Source organism: Panthera tigris, chromosome B1 (genome assembly GCF_018350195.1).
Source record: "Panthera tigris isolate Pti1 chromosome B1, P.tigris_Pti1_mat1.1, whole genome shotgun sequence".
NCBI classification, from domain to species: domain Eukaryota; kingdom Metazoa; phylum Chordata; class Mammalia; order Carnivora; family Felidae; genus Panthera; species Panthera tigris.
This window is the reverse complement of record NC_056663.1, coordinates 35,776,021-35,797,909: the sequence shown is the minus strand read 5'-3', so window position 1 is coordinate 35,797,909 and position 21,889 is coordinate 35,776,021. Positions and strand designations below refer to the sequence as shown.

At 43.9% G+C, this 21,889-nt stretch overlaps 1 protein-coding gene across 3 annotated transcripts; it reads left to right on the top strand.

Moving 5' to 3' along the window:
* The first annotated feature begins 6,623 nt into the window (after positions 1-6,623).
* Positions 6,624-21,619, top strand: NPM2 (nucleophosmin/nucleoplasmin 2). Of its 3 annotated transcripts, none has more exons than XM_042982650.1 (8): positions 6,624-6,783; positions 7,130-7,219; positions 7,321-7,406; positions 7,557-7,682; positions 19,090-19,180; positions 19,971-20,170; positions 21,220-21,253; positions 21,335-21,619. In XM_042982650.1, the coding sequence occupies exons 2-7, from the start codon at positions 7,162-7,164 to the stop codon at positions 21,229-21,231; spliced, it is 573 nt and encodes a 190-aa protein (XP_042838584.1). In that variant the 5' UTR covers positions 6,624-6,783; positions 7,130-7,161; the 3' UTR covers positions 21,232-21,253; positions 21,335-21,619. The 3 variants fall into 3 exon arrangements, with proteins under 3 accessions (XP_042838584.1, XP_042838583.1, XP_042838585.1); XM_042982649.1 differs by having other exon boundaries at positions 6,624-6,840; XM_042982651.1 differs by lacking the exon at positions 6,624-6,783 and adding an exon at positions 20,342-20,376 and having other exon boundaries at positions 7,112-7,219.
* Positions 21,620-21,889: the final 270 nt, after the last annotated feature.

Below are 21,889 nucleotides of genomic sequence, written 5' to 3'. Positions count from 1 at the left end.
GCTGAATTAATTCAACTGAAAAATCAAAAATGAAACCACTTTTTAAGAGAGCAGACCATTATCGTTTCTATTTATCAGTAAGCCCAGGGCCTACCCTTTAACACCTTGCCGTGTGGGACAGGGGCCACAAAGCAAACCAAGTTATAACTTTACCAACCAGGCTACAAACGCTGCAGTAGAACCCTTCCCTTCAACTAGGCATCTGCCTCCACATCCTATCTCGTGCATCCTACCTCCTTTCCCCGTCTGCAGAACCGTCTCTTCTCAGTCTAAATTTCCATGCCCTTTGCCCACCTGCCGTTTTCAAGACCCCAAGTAGAACCCCACTTCCTCTCTGGAGTCGCTCCCCACTGTCCCTGTCCCCACGTCTTACGGCCTACTCAGGTTTGAGATATTCCTAGTCCCCCTTTCTCCCCTCAGCAGCTAAAATGTGCTCCTTACGAGTCGGGACCAGATGGCAGGTGAACAGTGGAGAGTAGCTGGGACTAATCTGGCTGAAGCCCCGGCAGCATGGTACGGGCGGGTTAATCTCCATCGCTGCCACAGTCAATACCGAAAGGAAACGAGTAGAAGCCGCTAACATCAACCCCTTGACCTCACGAAGAAGAAAAGTAGAGTTCACCCCGACCCCGTACGCCCGCCCCGACAAACCGCCGCGCCCCGGAAGAGCTTCCACGCGTTCCTTCCGTCCCCGTCGCGCCTGCGCACATAGGCCCTGTCTTCAGGCATCTCCTCGGCGTCGTCGCTTGCCCCGCCTCTGCCGCCCTGCGCAAACGCAGTCGTTACTCCTAATTGTTCTCGGCGGCTCTTGGTTGCGGTTGGAGGAGGGTTTGGCCGCTGGGTGGTCCTGGGACGTTCTTGGGGAAGGCGGAGCTGGGCTACTAAGGCGCCCGGACCTCTGCCCAACCTTGTGCCTTGTAGGGGTTCGAGTTCACGAGCACCGTGGCTTCACACCTAGTATCTGCAGTAATAATCATAGAGTTACTGTTCAAGGACTTGGTTCATGGCTGGGAAGGACTCAATGAAGTGGGCAAACGGGCTAAAAAGGGTGATCGTTGGAGGCTCAGTTTGCTCTGGGAGTACCAAGGAGCCCACCCCCTGCCCCCAAGTCGAGCCCTATCAGAATAAGCCGTTTGGAAGAAGGCAGGGGAAAATATTCAGGCAGTGCAAAAAGCCGCTGCATTGTACACCTTGTACCTTTCTCGAGGGTGCAAAAATTGCACGGCTGAAAGGAAAGTGCACATGTCAGTGAGGGGTTGGGCACAAGAGATTGGGATTTAGGGGCTCCTGGGTGGCTCAGTAGTTAAGCGTCGGACCTGGGCTCAGGTCATGATCTCACGCCTCCGGGCTCTGTGCTGACAGCTCAGAGCCTGGAGCCTGTTTAGGATTCTACGACCCGGTCTTGGGGCGCCTGGGTGGCTCAGCTGGTTAAGCGTCTGACTTCAGACGGTCCGTGAGTTCGAGCCCCGCGGCGGGCCCTGGGCTGATGGCTCAGAGCCTGGAGCCTGCTTCCCATTCTGTGTCTCCCTCTCTCTCTGCCCCTCCCCCGTTCATGCTCTGTCTCTCTCTGTCTCAAAAATAAATAAACGTTAAAAAAAATTTTAGGATTCTATGACCCGGTCTCTCTCTTCCCCTCCCCCGCTCAGGTTGTCATTCATTCATTCATTCATTCATTCTCTCTCTGTGTCTCTCAAAAAAAAGAGAGAGAGAGAGAGGTTAGTATTCGATCCTAAAAGCCTCAAGTTTCAAGAGGCTACTTTGCAAAGCAGGCTAGTGATCATTCTTTGTTTAACCCATCAGCTAGTGGGTAATAAGGATTTGAACCAAGACAAGGACTGTGGAGGGAGAGCTAAGAAAGATTGGGGAGGTAGGGGGTGGAGGTTGGAATCAACACACTTTGTGACCAATTGGATGTGAAGAGTAAAGAATAGAGGATTCTAATAGAATTCTCAGGTTCTAGAATGGGGCAGCAACTGAGTCAAGGCAGAGTAAGCATGAGACAATGCAGGGATGAGTGCAGAGCTCTTGGTGAGCCTGAATTGAACTCTGATCCAAGGACACTTCCCTACTCTTGCACAAAACATAAGAAAACAGAAGAGGGAACACTTGCCAGTCATTTTATGAAAGCCAGACAAAGATGTTAAAAGAAAAAAAAGAAACCTTTAGAATGATATTCCTCGTAAATGCAAACATTTTTAATATAAGCAAACTTAATCCAAGAATACATGAAAAAGATAATACATCATGACCAAGTGGGATTGATCCTAGAAATGCAAGGTCGGTTTAAAACGTTCAGAAAACCTGGGGCATCTGAGTTGAATGCTTGATCCCAACTCAGGTCTTTATCTCAGGGTCATGGGATCAAGCCCTGTGTCAGGTTCTGTGCTGAGCGTGGAGACTGCTTAAGATTGTTTCTCTCTCTGCCCCTCTCCCCCACTTGTGTGCTTGCTCTCTCGCTCTAAAAACAGAAAACCAAATATTTCTAAAACAATTTTTTGATTCAGAAAACCAATAAATAATTCACTGTATCAACAAAATGAAAGACAAAATGTCGATCATCTCAGTAGATAAAGAAAAAGCACATGACAAAATTCAATACTCATGATAAAAAGTCTCAACAAACTAGGAATAAAAAGAAACATCCTTTACCTATTAAAAGACATCTATGACAACCTACCACCAACAGAATGTGATGGTGAAAGAGTGAATGTTTTCCCTAAGATTAAGAACAAGGAAAGGGCCACCCTCTCTTACTACCTCTATTTAACATTGTACCTCAGGTCTTAACCAGAGCACATAGGCACTTAATTAATTAATTAGTTAATTAATAGTGCACAGTACAAAAAGGAAGAAGTGAAACACTATTCATAAATGTCATGATTTGGGGTTCAGAAAGCTACTGGAACTAATAAGTGAATTTAGTAAAATCACAGAATACAAGGTCAGTAGACGAAAACCAAATAGTATATTTCTATACACTAAAACTATTAGGGGCGCCTGGGTGGCTTAGTTGGTTAAGAGTCTGACCCGTGGTTTTGGCTCAGGTCATGATCTCACAGTTTGGGAGTTTGAGCCCCAAGTCCAGTTCCACCCTGACAGCATGGAGCCTGCTTGGGATTCTCTCTCTCTCCCTCTCTCTCTGCCCCTCCTCTGCTCATATTCTCTCTCTCTCTCTCTCTCTCTCTCTCTCTCTCTCTCTCTCTCCCCCTCTCTCAATAAATAAATAAACTTAAAAAATAAACTATTAGATAAAATTTTAAAATATATACTGCTTGTGGGGCTTCTGGTGGCTCAGTTGGTTAAGCATCCAACTTTTGATTTCGGTTCGGGTCATGATCTCAGGGTTCATGAAATTGAGCCCCAAATTGGGCTCTACACTGGCAGCTCGGAACCTGCTTGGGATTCTCTCTCTCTCCCTCTCTCTCTGCCCCTCCCCTGCTCTCTCTCCCTTTCTCTCTCAAAATAAATAAGACTTTAAAATGAAATAAGATATATATTATTTGCTATAGCATCCAAATACATGAAATACATAGGAATAAATTTAACAAGATATATAACAAGTATATATACACTAAAATCTGTAAAACACTGCAGAGGAAAATCTTTAAACAAATGCAGAGATCATAACATATTCATGGGTTGGATGACTCAAAACCGTGATGTCCTTTCTCCCCAAATTGAACTATGCATTCAAAGGAACCCCAATAAAAATCCCAGAAAGTTTTTTTTGTAGAAAACGGCAAGCTGATTCTAAAATTTATATGAAAATCCAGGCACTTAGGTGGCGTAGTCAGTTGAGTGTCCAACACTTGATTTCTTCAGCTCAGGTCATGATCCCAGGGTTATAGGATCAAGCCCCGCTGCGGGTTCTCTTTCTGAACCTGCGTGGGATTCTCTTTCTTTCTTTCTCTCTCTCTCTCCACCTCTCTCCGACTTGTGTGCTCTCTCTCTCTCTCAAATTAAAAGTAAAATAAAATTTATGTTAAAATGCAAAACATCTAGAACAGCCAAAACATTTTTGAAATAGAAGAACAGATTTGGAGAGCTCAACTACCTGATTTCAAGATTTGCTCTAATGCTACAGTAATCAAGACTGTAGTGTTGGCACTATGGCAGACAGATCAATAGAACAGAATAAAGTCTAGAAATAGACCAACATATACATGGTTAAATGATTTTCAGCAAAATGTGCCAAGGTATTTCAACAGAGAAAGGCTAGTCTTTTCCAAAAATAGTGCTAGATGAACTGGGTGGAGATCCACTTGAGGGGTAAAAGAAATGAACCTGACCTTTAGCTAACACCACACACAAAAATTAACTTCAAATCAATCACAAACGTAAAAGTACAAGCTCACACTACAAGACTTCTAGAAGAAAACTTAGGAGAAAACTTTTACAACCTTGGGTTAAACAAGATTCCTTCAAATACCAAAGCCATGAGCCATTGGACTTCATCAAATTTAAATTTATCTGCTCTTCAAAAGATACCGTTTTAAAATATGAAAAGACAAGTTATAGGCAGGAGTAAAAAAATCTTTGTAATACATATACATGACACAACACAGGTATCCAATATATATAAACAATCCCTACAACTCAGTAAGAATAATCTGAAATAGCCCAATTTAAAAATGGACAAAGTATTTAAACAGGTATTTTGCCAAAGAAGATACACGAATGACCAGTAAACACCTGAAAAGATACTCAACCTCACTTGTCATCAAACAGAAACAAATAAACACAAGAGATGTCACTATATACATCCACTAGAATGGCTAAAATTAAGACGACTGACAATACCAAGTGTTGATGAAGATGTATGGCAACTGGAATTCTCATACATTGCTGGTAGAAATGTAAAATGAGTTCAGAAAGTAGTTTTACAGTTTCACGTAGTTTAATACATGCTTACAAAATGATCCAGCAATTCCACTCCTAGGTATTTATCAAACAAAAACTAAAACATATGTCCATGCAAAGACTTGTTCATGTTATTTTTATTCATGATATATGTCTAAAACTGAAAACTACCCAAATATGCATCAACGGGTATATCAGTCAGGGACATATCACAAGGAATTGGCTTATGCGGCTCTGGGGGCTAGCAACAAGTCTGAAATCCACAGGGCAGGTCATCAGAAAAAGCAAACTGGAAGCTCTCTGGTAGGAGCTGAAGCCGCAGTCCACAGGCAGAACTTTTTCAGGGAAACCTCCCACCCACATTACTGACAGTAATCTTTATATAAAGGCAGCTGATTATAGGTGTTAATCACCTCTACAAAATGCCTTCACAGCCACACCATTAGCATTTGACTGAACAAGTAGGTATGATAGCCTAGCCAAGTTGACACATAAAACTGACCAGCACATGCATGAGTATACAAATCATGGATAAACAATAAACAGAAACAAACTACTGATACAAACAACAATATGGGTAAATAACTCTCAAAACACATTTTGTTCAACAAAAGGACTGGTGAAAAGACCCTGTAGGATTCTACTTATATGAAATTCTAGAACAGTCAATGATGTCCACAGTGTCAGAAAGCAGGTAAATGCCTGATGCCAATTAGGCATTGATGTGAGGATACTGACCACAAAGGGAAACCAGAAAATTTGGGAGAGTGATGGATATTGTAACTGGACTGTGGTGGTGGCTACCCAGGTATATACATTTGTCAAAATTCATCAAATTATACACTTTAAATGAGTGCCTTTTAAGACATAAATTATTTCTCAATAAAGTGGACATGTTAAAAAGGAAAAACTAAAAGCTGATTCCTGCACAGCACAAGCTCCAATCAAGGTTCCAGAGAGACATATCCAGTTCCTCTAGCACTATTTTTGGAAAAGACTAACCTTTCCTTATTAAATTACCTTGGCACTTTTGTTGAAAAGCACTGAACTTTATGTGTAGGTGAGAAGTTTCCAGAATGGAAAGGAAGGGTAAAAATGCAATCTGATCAACTATACTTCATTTTTAAAAAGGGGTTGGGGGAGGAAGGAAAGAAAAGGAATTCAAAGAGAGAGATCCCTGGTTATTTCTGACTCCCAGAGATGATTCATGTGCAGAGTAGGACAAAGGGGGATGTGGCCGGCTGAAAGGCAGCGTCCTTTCCACCACCCCCAACCACAGTGCCCTGTGAGCTGCTGTTTGTTAGATGACTGGCCCTGGTAAAGTCACTCACTGGACCCTATAGTGTATTCCTCACCAGCTGCCACAGCTGGTGACCTCTGGTGTCCTAACTCATCCCCACCCCCTTCCTGTCCGTGGGACAAATTATCCTTCTGGAAACAGGGCTCTTCTTCTCTGGGGCCCAAAACCCTGGGGGACGGGCCCTCCTGGCCTTGGAAAAGGCCCACACCGAGAGGGTATGAAAAAAGGAAGGCGTTGAGCAGGAAAAAGCCTTAATGCTGCTTCCCACTGGGTGGCAACGCAAGTCCAAGCTAGGCGATCTCACCCAGTAGGCCTCGGTGAATCCCCAGGGGCCATGAAGGTGGTGCTCACAGCGCGGTCCTCGACCAGCAGCAGCAACTTCACCTGGAAACCCGTTAGAATGCAAATTACCTCGGCCCCACCCAGCCCTCCACGACCAGAAACTGTGGCGCTGGCACCTAGCTCGGTGCTTTAACGAGCCCTCCAGGTGCGCCGAGGCACGAAGAGCAACGAATGGAGGAGCGGAATGGGGAAAGAAGGGCCTCTCCTTTAAGACGGAGAGGACGCCCCCCGCCGCCCCTTCCCGGGCCTCCTAACATCCTGCAGCGGCCGGCGGCTCTCAGGTGCGGCTGCGAGGAGGCCGGAGTGAGGGAGCCCGAGGCGCCCAGCGCACAGGGCCGGTGAGGCGGAGGCGGGCTGGCGAGCGGGTCTGGCGCCAGGGGAAGTACAGCCGGGACCGCTACGGCGCCGACGGGGCCCCCGGGCGCAGCGGGCCGGCGCCCAGCACCTTTCCAGCCCGGGCAACCTCAGCGTCGCCCCCACCCCCACCCCACCCGGCACCGCTGGCTCCGGGCTGCGGGGTTGGACGGCTGCGCCCGCCAGGGGCTCGGAATCCGGGGCGGCCGGCCGGGATGCGGGCGGGAGCGGGGAACCGGGCCTCGCCTCACGGCGGGCGCCCCTTCCTCACAGCCGCCGGGACCCCGGCGCCCGCGCCCAGAGTCATGAACCGCAGCAGCACGAGCAGCGCGGCCGAGAAGGCGCCCACAGCCATGCTCTGGGGTGAGTGAGGGTCCGGCGGGTGGAGGGTGGGGAGGGAGGCGGAGGAGAAACGGGGAGCCTCCCTGAGCCGGCCCGGCCCCCTCGCTGCCCTCCTTCCGCAGGCTGTGAGCTAAACCAGGAGAAGAGGACCTGGACCGTCAAACCCCAGAAGGAAGGGAAGCAGGACTGTAAGCTGTTGCTCAGTACGGTGGGTGTCCCGGCCCCCAGGAGGGGATGGTAGGATGGACTCGGGAGGGACGTGGCCAGCTGCGGGGGAGCAGGTGGGGCTCTCTGGTCTCTGCAGGTGGAACAGGGGTTCCCTCCGGTGTTGAGGTGGCCTGTCTTCAAACGCTCTCAGATTTGCTTGGGGGAGAAAGCCAAAGAAGAGATGAACCTCGTAGAAATCCTGCCCCCAGCCAGCCAGGAAGACAAGAAAGCCAAGCCCATCACCATCGCCTCTCTTCAGGCCTCGGTGCTCCCCATGGTGAGCCTCCCTACCCCATCCCCCCCGCCCCCGCAGGCTTCGGGAGGCTGCCTGCCCCGGGCACTCACCGCCCTCATGAGTGGGTGTGGACGGACAAAGGTGGGATACAGCCGTTCTGCAGGAATGCAGTCCCGCCAGGGGGCCGTATAGCCAATGACTTTGAGCCTTGGACTTAGGAGGCAGGGAGCCCCGTTTCCATCCCAGCTCACCTTTTCCCAGCTTGGGCAAGTTAACCTCTCTTCAAAATCACGTTTTTAAACTTTTTGATGCTGGTGACAGGACACTGTTGATGACTTCCACATTGATTGTGTATCCAGAAGTTCTCTTATCTCTAGTAATTTATCTTGAGTTCTCTATGCAAATCATCATTGTTAATGGCAGTTTTTGTATCTTTTTTTTTTTTTTTTTTTTAATTATACTACACGGTCTAGGACCTCCAGTGTACTATCGAGGAAGATTGTAATGGTAGATGTCCTTGTTCCTTTCTTAATACATATATGTATATTTTTAAAGGAGTGCTTCTAACGTTTCTCCATTAAGTGTGGCACATCTGATAAGACGATAACTTCCTTTTTCAAGTTAAGGAAGTCCCCATCTAGTCCTGCTCTGCGTTTTAAAATTGAGATTTCTTCTTTTTAATCAAAAATGGTTATCAAGTGCTTTTTTAGATTTAGATGATCATAGGTTCTTTCTTCTTTAACCTGTTAAGGTGGTGAGTTATATTAATAGAATACTCTTCAGCCAACTTTGCATTCCTAAGATAAACACTGATTGATCATACTGTGAATTTCTAGATTTGCTTTGCTAATATATTTTTTAAAAATTTAAATCTTACATACTCGTGAGGTTGGCCTATCTTATTTGGGTGTCAAGGCACACTAGCCTCATGAACTGGGGGATGGAGTGTTCTCTCCTTCTATATGGTGGAACAGTGAATGTAAGACCGGTATCATCTGTCCCTGAAGATCTGGGAGTCCCATCTGTAAAACTGCCCCAAAACTCCCCCCCCCACCCCCATCTATGAGCTCTCCCTAGATCTCCTTCATTCCCAGGGTTTTATTTTTAAAGACCATCTATACAAATCAAAACTTTGATATTTATTTCTATACACCCAATCCCTCTCTTGTGCTCCAGATCCTGTGTCCAACTCAGTGTATTTAATAGATATCTAAGAGATAACCCAAACTTAACAAATCCAAATCCAGATTCTTGATTTTTATCTATAATCTCTTCTCCCACCCCCAAACCTGAGCCTCTCCCAGAATATAATTGCTCTTCCAGTTATTCAGGACAAAAACTTCTTTCTCTAACACCACATATCACCAGCAAATCCTGTTGGCTCTGCCTTCACAGTGTACCCCCATCTGACCACCTGTCACCACCCCTGCCATGTCCTGGCCCAGGTGCTCAGTTTTATTGCAGAGTCTCCTAACTGGTCCACCAACCCCCACCCTTGGTTCCTTATAGTCTATTCCAGGGTTCCACAAACTACAGGATTAAATCCAGCCTACTGCGTGTTTTTGTAAATGAAGTATTATTGAAACACAGGCACGCTCCTTCATTTTGTATATTATCCGTACCTGTTTTCCCTTGGTAACAGAACTGAGTAGTCTCCACGGAGACCATAAGGCTCACAAGCCTAAAATACTGGATATCTACAGAAAAAAGTTCCCCAATTTCTGGTCTATTCTATGTATGCACCAGGTGCCAGAAGGATCCTTTTAAACAAAAGTCAGACCATGTCGCTTCTCTGTTAGAACACTTATGTCAGTGGCTTCCCATTTCACTTAGAATGAAATCCAAGATCCTTTATGTTCTGGCTCTTAGAAACCTCTCTTAAACTCACCCTTTGCTACTCTCCCCTCCCTAATCCTGCTCAAACTACACTGGCTTTCTTGATTGTACCTTGAAAATTTCAAACATACCCCCTTCCTGGGAGTCTTGCATTTACTGTTCCCCATGCTAGGAATTCACTTGCCCCTCACTTCAGCCTTTGTTCATATGTCACCTCATTCAAGAAGTCTTTCCCAGGGCACCTGGGTGGCTCAGTTGGTTGGGCTCTCAATCATGGCTAAGGTCTTGATCTCACAGTCGTGAGTTTGGTCCCCGTGTCTGACGTGAATCCTGCTTTAAAAAAAAGTCTTCCCGACCACAAACCGCATCCCCTCTTCCTACCCTTCCGTAACCACTTTTTCTCCATTGGAACCCATCACTGCCTTCAGTTTTCATCTGTGCCTGTCTTTCTCCCCAACAAGGATACAAGCTCCAAGACAGCAAAGACTTTGCCTTTTCATTTACTGCCTTAGCCATAATGCCTATATACCATATGTTATGGTATGTTGTAGAAACTGGTATATTGTAGACACTCAACATATAATGAGTGAGTAAGGAAGTGAACAAACTGTGTGCAACTGGTTTGATTTTAAACTATTGTCATTTAAGTTTTAGGTCTAGATGTTTCCATTTCTTTGAGTCAGTTTTTATATCTGCTTTATTGAGATATAATTTATATACAGTAAGATCCACCAGTGTTAAGTATACCACTTGATGCATTTGATAAATGTATATAATTTTGTAACTACCACTGCAATCAAAGTAGAGAAAAATTTCCTTCACCCCCCAAAATTTCCTCATGCCTCTTTGCGGTCAGCCCTTTCCACCTATCACTGCCTCTGGCAACCATTGATCTACTTTCACTACTCTTTTGTCTTGTCTAGAATTTCATTTAAAGGGAATCATGCAATACATAGTGTCTGGTACCTGGCTTTTTTCACTTAGCATAATGCTTTGAGATTTATCTATGTTGTTGGTGAGACAGTAATGTGCTCCTTTTTTATGTCTGAGTAACATTCTATTTTACAAGTACATATATATGTCAAGATTTATTTATTCATTCACTTGTTAGCAGACATTTGGATAATTTCTAGTTTTTTGTTTTTTGGGGTTTTTTTTCATTTTTGAGAAAGAGTCTAAGCAGGGGAGGGGCAGAGAGACAGAGTGGGACAGAGGATCCCAAGCAGGCTCCGCGCTGACAGCAGTGAGCCCAAGGCAGGGCTCAAACTCACAAATTGTGAGATCATGATCTGAGCCAAAATCAGACACTCAACCAACTGAGCCCCCCAGGTGCCCTGGGTAGTTTCTAGTTTTATACTATGAATAAAGCTGCTATGAAGTTTGAGTGTATTTGTATGCACATGTTTTCATTTCTCTTGTGTAAATACCTAGGAGTAATACTGCAGAATCATTAGTAAGCATAGGTTAAACTTTATTTCCCCCCTCCCATCCTCTTGGCATATGTTAAACCTTACACACCACTGCCAAACTATTTTCTGAATTACTACACCATTTTGCATTCCTACCAGTTGTTTCACATCCTCCCCAACACTTTGCATTGTCAGTCTTAATTGTAGCCATTCATAAATTTAGGCCATATGTATAGTGGCATCTCATTGTGGTTATTATTTATATTTCTTTGATGACTAGTGATATTGACCATCTTGTTGTCTGGTCATTTGATATCTTCTTTTGTAAAATGCCTGTTTAGATGTTTTGCCCATTTTTAAATCAAGTTATTGAGTTGTAGAAGTTCTTTATATATTTTGGATACAAGTCTTTTATCAAAAATATTTATTTCAAATATTTTCTGCTAGTACATGACTTGCCTTTTCATTCATAATGATTTCTTCAAAGAGCACAAGTTTTTAATTTTTATGAAGTCCAATTTGGTATTTTCTCCTCTTATGGTTCTTTTTTTTTGGGGGGGGGGGTGTCCTGAGAAATCATTGCCTAAACTAAGGTCGCAAATGTCTTTTTCTAAGCTTTCTTCTAGAAGTGCTATTGTTTAAGCTCTTAAATTTGTCTGTATTCCTCCATTTCAAGATAATTTTTTTGTATGGTATAAAATAAGCGTAGAGAAACATTTTTTTCCCAAGCTGATACCCACTGCTCTAGCACTATTTTCTTTTTTTTTTTTTTTTAAGACTGTCCTTTCACTATACAATTATGCTGGCATTTTGCTATAAATCAGTTGCCTGTGTATGTATGCATGTATTCCTGTATTTTGTTTCATTGATTTGTATTTGTATCTTTACTCTCATGACAGACTGATTTGATTATTATAGTTTTGTAGTTAGTCTTAAAATTAGTGTGTCTTCCAACTTTGTTTTTCTTTTCCAAAATTGTGTTGGCAATTCTAGGTCCTGAACATTTCCACATAGATTTCAAAATAGGCTTTCTTTGAAAATCAGTCTGTTGATGGGGCGCCTGGGTGGCGCAGTCGGTTGGGCGTCCGACTTCAGCCAGGTCACGATCTCGCGGTCCGTGATTTCCAGCCCCGTGTCAGGCTCTGGGCTGATGGCTCAGAGCCTGGAGCCTGTTTCCGATTCTGTGTCTCCCTGTCTCTCTGCCCCTCCCCCGTTCATGCTCTGTCTCTCTCTGTCCCAAAAATAAATAAACGTTGAAAAAAAAAAATTTAAAAAAAAAAAAAAAAGAAAAGAAAATCAGTCTGTTGGGTTGTGACTGAGATTGTATTGAATCTATAGACTATTTTGGGGGGAATTGGCATCTTAACAATTTTTAGTCATTAATAATTGAGCATATGTTTCTCTATTTGTTTAAGTCTTTCACTTTTTACTCTAATGTATGTCTTTAACTTAACTTTTCCTACTAATATTTTGTAGTTTTCAGGGAACTGGTTGTGTACATACTTTGTAAGATCTACCCCAACATACTGCTATATTTGATTTTAGGTGCTATTGAAAATGGTATTAAAGTATTTAATGAAAGATAATTCACATGCCATAAGCTTCACCTATTACGTGTACAATCAGATGGTTTTTAGTAAATTAAAAGTTGTATGCCCATCACAGCCTAAGTGTAGAACATTCTCATCACCCTCAAAAGTAATCCCATACCTACTAGCAGTCACTCCCCATTTCCCACACTCACCTGCAACACTAGGCAGCTGTTCATCTATTTTCTGCCTATTTTTGGCTACTCTAGACAGTTCGTATAAATGGAATCCCAAAACGTGTGGTCTTGTGTGACTACTCCTTTCACAGCATAATGTGTGGTGTTTTTTTTTTTTTTAATGTTTATTTATTTTTGAGAGAGAGAGAGTGGCAGAGCGTGAGCAGAGGAGGGGCAGAGAGAGAGGAAGACACAGAATTCAAAGCAGGCTCCAGGCTCTGAGCTATCAGCCCAGAGCCCCATGCAAGGCTCAAACTCGTGAACCGCGAGATTATGACCTGAACCAAAGTCTCAGCCACCCAGGTAGCCCCACATAGCATTATGTTTTTAAGGTTCATCCATGTTGTAGCATATAGCACTACTTTCTTTTTATTGCCAAGTAATACCCATCATATGAATATATATGAAATCATCCATTCAGCAGCTGATGGACACCTGTTTTATGTCTACCTTTTGGCTATTATGAAGGCTGTTATGAACATTCATGTACAAACTTTTATATGAATATATGTTTTCATTGCTCTTGAGCATATCTCTGGGAGTGCAATTGCTAGGTCATTGTGGTAGCTTTATGTATGTAACATTTGAGGAACTGCCAGATTATTTTCCAATGTAGTCACACCATTTTACAATCCCACTAACAGAATATGAGGATTCCACTTTCCCCACATCCTTGCAATACTTACCATTGTCTATAATTTTGATTAGTCATTTTAGTGGGTGTGAACTGATAGTTCAATGTGGTTTTGGTTTGCTTTACCTAATGGCTAATGATGTTGCATCTCTCTTCATGTGTTTATTGGTCATTTGTATATCTTTTTTGCAGAATTGTCTATTCAGGTCTTCATTTTTTTTTAAATTGCATTTGAGTTTGACATTTTAATATTGGTCTTTTTACTTTAAATTGTATGAGTGCTTTATATACTCTGCATACAAGCCCCTTATCAGATGATTTGCAAATATTTTCTCCCATTTTCTGAGTTGTCTTCTCAATTTCTTGATGATATCATTTGCAGCACAGAAGTTTTGAATTTTGATGTAGTCTAATTTCTATGTTTTATCTTGTTTCTTGTGCTGCTAGTATCAAATCTAAGAACTTGTCACCTAATCCAAGGTCATGAAAATTTGCTCCAATGTTTTCTTCTAGGGGTTTTATAGTTTTAACTCTTCTAGTTAATTAAGTCCATGATCTATTTGGAGTTCATTTTTGTGTATAGTATAACGTATGCAAATGTATTTTTAAATTTCATTTTATCATTGTTCAGTAGTAGTATATAGTTACATAATTGCGTTGGGTTTTTTTGCTATTATTTGACCTTGCGAAACTTGCATAGAAATCCTAGCAGCTTTTTGTTGATTCCTTATGGATTTATTCATGTCATCTGTGAATAAAGTCAGTTCAACTTCTTGCATTCTTTTTTCTTGTCTTCCTTCACTGACTAGGACCTCAAATATAATGTCAAATAAAAGTGGTGACAGCATGTCTGTCCTTGCCTTTTTCTCTTCTACCAGTGTTCAGCCTTCTACCATGAAGACACATGAAGGATTTTTGTACAGATGTCCTATATGAGGATGAGGACGTTCCCTTCTGGTTCTAATTTATTGAGATGCTGTTGAGTTTTGTCCAAGAATTTTTTTCTGCATCTATTGAGGGGTTTTTTGGCCTCCTTTATTAAGTGGCAAATTACATTTATTGATTTTTTTTCAAATTTTATTTTTATTAACTTTTAGTTTTTTTATTTTAGGTAGGCTCCACACTTAAAGTGGAGCTGACACTCATGACCCTGAGATTAAGAATGTCATGCTCTACCAACTGAGCCAGCTAGGCACCCCATCAAATTTTAAACCCATTGTACATTCTTGGGGTAAGCCCCATTTGATCATGATATATTATCCTTTTATATATTACTGGATTCCATTTGCTAATATTTTATTAAGGATATTTGTTTTGGGGCACCTGGCTGGCTCAGTCAGGAGAGCGTGTGGCTCTTAATCTCAGGGTTGTAAGTTTGAGCTCCACACTGGGTGTAGAGATTACTTAAAAATAGTATCTTTTTAAAAAATATTTGTGTCTACATTTATGAACAACATTGGACTGTACTTTTCTTGTCATGCTTTTATCTGGTTTTAGTGTTAGGGTCATGCTGGCCTCATAAAATGAGAAGGAAAGTATTCTCTCCTTTTTTGTTTTCTGAAACAGTTCGTGTAACTTTGGTATTTTTTTCTTAAATGTTTTGATAGAATTCATGTGAAGCAATCTGGTTAACTGCAAGTTAAATTTCTTTAATAAATTTAGGACAGTTTGGATTGTTTTTCTTAAGAGAGATTTGTTTATGTCTTTCAAGGAGTTTTTCCATTTTGTCCACATTGTCAAATTCATTGGCATAGGGTTGTCCATAATATTTCCTTTCTTCCTCTTCTGTAAAATCTGTAGTAAACTCTGCTGTCTTATTCCTGATATTGATAATTTGTGTCTTCTTCCCCTTTTCTTTGTGCAGTCTGGTTAGAGGTTTAATATTTTTATCCATCTTTTTCAAGAACCAGCTTCTGGTCTCAACTTTTCTCTATTGTTTACCCACTTTTGTATTTTATTGATCTCTGTTCTTTATTTCCTTTCTTCTGTCTGTGTGGGTTTTAATTTGCTCTTTTTCTAGTTTTGTAAGGCAGAATCTTACATTATTGATTTAATTTTTTTTCTCACTTCTCTGTATACCTCTTTTTTTTGTTGTTGTTGTTTTTTTATTTTTTTAACGTTTATTTATGTTTGAGACCAAGAGAGAGAGCATGAACAGGGGAGGGTCAGAGAGAGGGAGACACAGAATCTGAAACAGGCTCCAGGCTCTGAGCTGTCAGCACAGAGCCCGACGCGGGGCTCGAACTCACAGACTGCGAGATCATGACCTGAGCCGAAGTCAGCCGCTCAACCGACCGAGTCACCCAGGCGCCCCTCTGTATACCTCTTAAGGTGTCTTCACACAAGCACCATCCACCAAATTCTGCTTGCAACTCACTGGTCCAGAAATTAGTATTGCGGTCACTGCCAACTGCACAGGAAACTGGGGAATACGGTCTATGGCGGGTACAATATTAGGGCGCCGATATTATGGGAAAAGGGAAGAATGGATATTGGATAAGCAATGAGAAGCCTCTGCCACATCTGGTAAATATGTCTCCATATCTTCAACATTTCTATGTGCTCACATTTTAGGCATGTATCTTATAAGCAGTAAGTAGCTAAACTTTGTTTTAATCTATCTAGCCAATAATATCTGTTTATGTTTACTGTGATGCTATCATACTTGGATTTATTTGTAACATGTACTTTGTGCTTCTATGTTCATTGATTTTTCATTTTTTCTTCTTTTTCCTTTTTCTGTCTTTTATTAGATTAAGGTTTCTTTCCCCCTTTTCCTTTCTACTGGTTTGGAACTGTAGAGTCTCACTCTACTTTTTAGCGTAGTTTTCCTTAATTTTTTAACAATCATGCATGACCAATTTAAAATTAATGCTATATTCCTCTCTCCCATACAATCCAGGGAACTTTCCTGAGCACCCTTTTCTTAACCGACCTGTTATTATCATGTAGTGTTTTAGCTTCAACTTGTTTTAAACCCACTCAATACTAGTCATTACTAGTACTATTTTATTTTACAGTAATGCTTACTTGGATTTGTCTTAGTTGACCAAGTTGCTTGCTCACCACTGCTGCTCATATCCACTTCTTCCTTCTCAATTCGATTGTCAGCTTTTTGAGACCTCTTTTAATAGGTCTGGGAGGAGCGAACTTACTTGGGCTCTGCCTGGAAATGTCTTTATTTTACCCTCATTCCTTCATGGTAGTTTGGTTCTGTATAATTCTACACAGAGAGGTACTTTCCCTCAAAACGTTGAAGACGCCGTTCTGGTCTTCTGGTTTCTGACGTTGCTGTTGAAACCCTCAGTCTGTCTGCCTATTGTTCCTTTTCTGGACATCTGTCTTTCCTCTCTGGTTTATTTTAAGATAGCCTCTTTGTTTTTGGTATATACCATTTCACTATGGGATGTTCAGATGTACATTTACTTTTATTTATCTATTCAGGACCTAGGTTTCCTGGACATGAGGATCTGTGTCTTTGGTTGTTTCTAGAAGCTCTTGGTTATCACTTTGCACATTGTGTTGTTTCTAGTCCCTTACTGTGATTAGATGCATCTTAGATCTCATTCTGTCCTCTGTATCTCTCAGCCTCTCCTTCGTATTTCGTTCCTCTTATCTCTGTGCTATGTACCGGGTCGTTTCTTCACAGCATGGTTCCAGTTTACTGATACTTGCTTTAGCTGGTGTATTCTTTTTAACCATTTGTTCAGTCTAGAAGCTGCATTTGGTTCTTGTTATTTCTCATAATACCTTGTTGTTATGCTTCTGATTCCTACTTCTATGTTTGTTTGACTTTCATCAACCTAATGTCATAACTGCTAGACTGTTCTTTTCTCTCTGGCTCTTGGCTGCATCGGTCTACAGTCGTCTCGTTTCCTTCTGCTCACTCTAGCAGGACCGTGCCTTGGACATTTTGTCACTTTACACGGTGAGGCATCTTCGTGGTTCCACTGTTTTCTCCAAGAGAATTCTGTGTGAGGAAAATTGACAGCACCCCAAGGGATTGGTTTTGTGCTTGTGCCTGCTGTTGGCCCCAGGAGTCACCAGCCTGGGATCTTATACGGGTCTGTTGGCTTCGCAGTGCCCACCAAGTGAATTCAAGCTTGGTGTGAGTGGCAGGTACAGCCATGGGTTTTTAAGTTCTCACAGGAGACTTCTTTTATCCCACATGCATTTCCTTATTCCCTTCCTTCAGTGGAGAGGAGTTCCTGGTGGGTGGGTTTGGGATTCTTCCGTCCCCCATCCTCGCCCCCGACCCTGGAGCTTCTTCCTGAGGTGCACCCGTGGAGGACCCCAGCCCCATTCAGTGGGCCCCGTGACCGCACGCCTCTCTGGAGCCCAGGCCTGTCTCCTGTCCATGAGCGCATGTTAAAACCCAAGGCCGAGGCTGTTTTCGGGCACATTTTCCCTTCAGCAGCTACAGCACTGGTGCTTGTGCGTGCTGCCCTCCTTTCTGGTGCACGGGGCCTCTTCCTTCTGTCCTGCTGTTCAACCAAGCAGTGAAAACATCGGAATACATTTTATCCAGCATTTCTAGGCATTGGTGGCTACAGAGTTTCAGTTTTTGCTTGTCTCCTTCCTGTCTGAGCCAGAAACTCTAAATTAATATCCCTAAGCCCCAGTTCCCTCCTCTGTAAAGGAACGGCCCCTCCGTTGTGGGCTTGTTGTGAGGGGTTAAAAGAGGAAAGCAGGTGAAATGCTTAGCATAGGGCCTGGCATACGGTAGGAAGTCAATAAATTTGAGTATCATCACTGATACAATAGAAAATGTGGAAAGTTTGGAAGAGTATCAAGAAAAGAAACACCGTACTGTCCACTGAAAATTAGGGTTCACACTTAATAGAATTCTAACTTTATTCATATGTATATCCACACATGTAAGACAAAAGTAGTACTGTACATACAACTTTGCATCTGCTCTTCTCATTTGATTAGTGTCTTACTCGGGTTGGGCCACCATAACAAAGTACCAGAGAGTGAAGGACTTAATGTGCATCTATCTTGTCATAGTTGTAGAGGCTGAAAGTCTGAGACCAGGGTGCCAGTGTGGTCAGATTTGGGTAGGATCATCTTCCTAGCTTGCAGATGGCTGCCTGTTCTCTGTGTCCTCACACAGCAGAGAGACAGAGACAGAGAGAAATCTCTGGTCTCCTTTATAAGGGCACCAGTCCCATCATGAGGGCCCAGCTCTCATGACCTCATCTAACCCTAATTACCTCCCAAAGGCCTCATCTCCAGATACTATCACATTGGAGGTTAGGGCTTCACATAAGAATTCGGCAGGGGCATGTGGATGGCTCAGTTAAGCATGTGACTTTCGGCTCAGGTCATGATCTCATGGCTTATGGGTTTGAGCCCCACCATTGAGCTCTGTGCTGACAACTCAGAGCCTGGAGCCTGCTTCGGAATCTGTGTTTCCATCTCTCTCTTCCCCATGAGTTCTCTCTCTCTCTCTCAAAAATAAACAAACATTAAAAAATGTTAAAAAAAAAAGAATTTGGGGGACACAATTTAATCTGTAGCCATCAGACTTCTCTAACAGCTGCCCCTCAGCTTAGAAGCCTGTCTGTGATCTTTAACAAGAATGGGATTATCAGATTCACAGTCTTCCATTTGAATCCACCTCAACAGGGAGGGCCAAGGGCTTAATAACACAATGAGGTCCAGAGAACCTGTGAAATGTGTGTAGTTGGGGTTTGGGGAATAAATTCTGAACGTTTCTATTAGACACCATCCCTCAGACAGGTGCCAGGCCTGAGTGAGCCCATCTTTTCTGCTCTTGCCCCTACATCCCTCCTTCTGCAGGTCATGATGGGATTGGAGCTTTCTCCTCCAGTCACTTTCCAGCTCCGGGCTGGCTCTGGACCCGTGTTCCTCAGTGGCCAGGAATGTTATGGTAAGTTGGAGCTTGGACCTGAGGCGGGTCTGACTATAGTGCCTAGCACAGGGCCAAGGGAATAGGTATTCAAACGCTGGATGGATTCTTGAATTACTAGAGAAAATCTCCAAAGGCAACGTGATGGCCGGTAGCCTGGAATGGAAGTTCTCCTTTACCTCCCCGCCATGTCCTCTGTGGGCTGCAGTCCTCTTGCCTGTACCATGAGGGTGGGTGTAGACTTGGTTTCATCTTCAAAGAGCTACTGTGAGGAATAAATGGGATACTCAGGGAGAAGCAGTTTGCATGATAGCTAGTACTAGCCCGCATGTAAAATGTTAGGTGCTATGAGGTATGTAGCTGGAGGACCGATATAGGCTCTATCAAATCACTGTGCTGTTGACTCTTCTCATATCCTTCTCAGCCCAGTTGTGCCTCTGTATCAGGGTACAGTTACTCAAAAACCCTGGCAGGCTCCACTTCCCTTAGGATGAGGTCTAAATTCCTTAGCTGCTGTTTCCATTTCCTCCCTTCCCTTGTGCTCTCTGCCCACCCTCACCCTCCTCTGAATCCTTCCCAGCCAGAGCCACAGCTTACCACCTCACCTGCCCTCCTCTACCACCCCAGCTTTCTGGGGTCCCGGACCCCTCACTCCATCTGAGCTTCCACTTTGTCAGGCCAGAAAGGGTCTCTAGGAAGCGGCAGGTGCTGGCTTCCCCGAGGAAGCTCTGAGAGCAAGACCGATCGTGGAACAGGAGCTAGGCCAAGACCTGGAGCTCAGCATCCCTGCTCCCTTTCCATACCCTCACAGACACTTCAGACCTGTCCTGGGAGGAGGAGGAGGAGGAGGAGGAGGAGGAGGAGGAGGAGCTGGAGGAGGAGGAAGAGGAGGAAGATGACAGCGATGATGATGACGATGATGATGTTGATGTAGATGTGTCCCTAGAGGAGGAGACCCCTATTAAACAAGTCAAGAGGCTAGCATCCCAGAAGCAGACAGGTGTTGTCAAGGTGAGGGAAGGGACACCCCCCCACACACAGCCTCCTCAGAAACCTGGGCCAGGCCTCCCGAGTTGAGTGTGAGTGTACAGAGGCCTGGGGTCCTGCCAGGTGCCCAGCAGGAGTCTGCTGGCCCTGGACCCTGCCCTAACTGTCCCCATGCTGCTTGTGTTTGCTTCCCAGAAAAAAAAGGTGGAAAAAGAAGAGGAGGCAGTGAGGTAACTCTTTCCATCTGTTAACGTGGCCAAAATCTTACAGCTGAAGCCTATAGGGTTATAAAGGGTCTGGCGTGTGTGCATGTTTGTGACTACACAGGTGTGCTGTCTCTGATGGCCGGCACAGCCTTTTTTGGAAGGCATCAAAGTATTCTTATCTTCTGACCTAATTCCACTCATGGTAACCCCTTCCCAAGGACCCCATCCAAAATACAGGTAAAATCATATGCACTAAGAAACTGATCCCTGCATTATTCAAGTAATAGTGAAAAATGGAAGCATTCTAAGTGTCTACCAATATAGTAGATTAAGCTGGGTCACATTTTCCCAGTAGAATGTGACATAATGCCTATGAAGAATATAGCATCCTGGAAAGTGTTTACAGAATTTAAAAAGAACAGGATCTTAAATCATTTTCATGTTATTTCACATGTTTTTAGAAGAAAAAGCAAAAAGTCCTGCAAGGAAACACACCAAAATGTTAATACCGGTGGGAGGTAAAGAAACAAGTGATTTCTATTTGCTATATTTTGTGCAATGTAGTTAAATATTACTTTTATAATGAAAGAGACCTATTTGTGATAAATAAAAGAAAGCAGGTGGAAGTCTAACAAGAAAACACCTCTTGTTAAGAGAGAGTCAGAATGGTCCCAGCAGGTGACGGGGTGGAGAGGTGAATTCTGCAGCCTCCCAGCTCTCCATTTCACAGCCCCTGGCTTTCCTGGAAGTAGCCAGGGCCCTGCATTGCAGTGTAGGCATTAGGAGGTTCTGGGCTACTGGTGTCCTGCTGAGCTCTCTCTCTTTCTCACCCTCATCCCCTCTCCTGGCCTCCCCACCCTATTCCAGACCCAGCCTTAAAGACAAGAGTCCTGTGAAAAAGGTAAGTACCAGGAGAAGGGGCTGGTCTTCCTGGGGGCAAAGGGAGGGAGTGGGACTCTGGTGCCCTCCCTTCTCTCCATAGGCCAAACCCACACTCAAACCTAAAAAGCCAGGATCCAAGAAATGAGGAGCCAGGAGTGGCCTGGCTGCAGTGACGGAGGGAGAGCCAGCTAGAACACCATACAGAGTGGCCTTCCTGCGGGTGTGCTGCAACCCCATGTTTCCCCCCACCCAGCCTCTCTCCCTCTGAGTCTGAATGTGATGGAGCTGTTGGGGGCAACACAAGGGGCCCACACTCCAACTATCAAGTTTCGGCAGGACCTGGAGGGAAGAGCCCTGACCTCAGAGCCCCAATAAAGTTTGCTTTGCCGGGACCTTGTTTCTGCCATCTGTTCCAGAGGGCCTGTCCTTATTGCTGGCTGCAGTGAGCCCGTGTGCCCAGCAGAGGGAGGCCATGTGCCAGCACACCCCTACCTGGTGGCTGGCCCGCCACCTGGACTGAGGCTGAGGCACCCAGCCAGCCAGCTGGGCTCTGTTCTGTTCTTTCATCTCCCTCTCATGTCCTCAAACTCCCACCCATTCCAACCCCCCCATCTTTGGGACAAAAAACCAAGGGTCTCAACCCCCTGCACAGCTT

Excerpts from the sequence above, each read along its gene's own strand:
- NPM2 (XM_042982651.1), top strand. The coding sequence starts at position 7,162 with ATGAACCGCAGCAGCACGAGCAGCGCGGCCGAGAAGGCGCCCACAGCC. Across the intron at positions 7,220-7,320 it reads GCCCACAGCCATGCTCTGGG|GCTGTGAGCTAAACCAGGAG; the intron begins GTGAGTGAGGGT and ends CTCCTTCCGCAG. Across the intron at positions 7,683-19,089 it reads AGGCCTCGGTGCTCCCCATG|GTCATGATGGGATTGGAGCT; the intron begins GTGAGCCTCCCT and ends CTCCTTCTGCAG.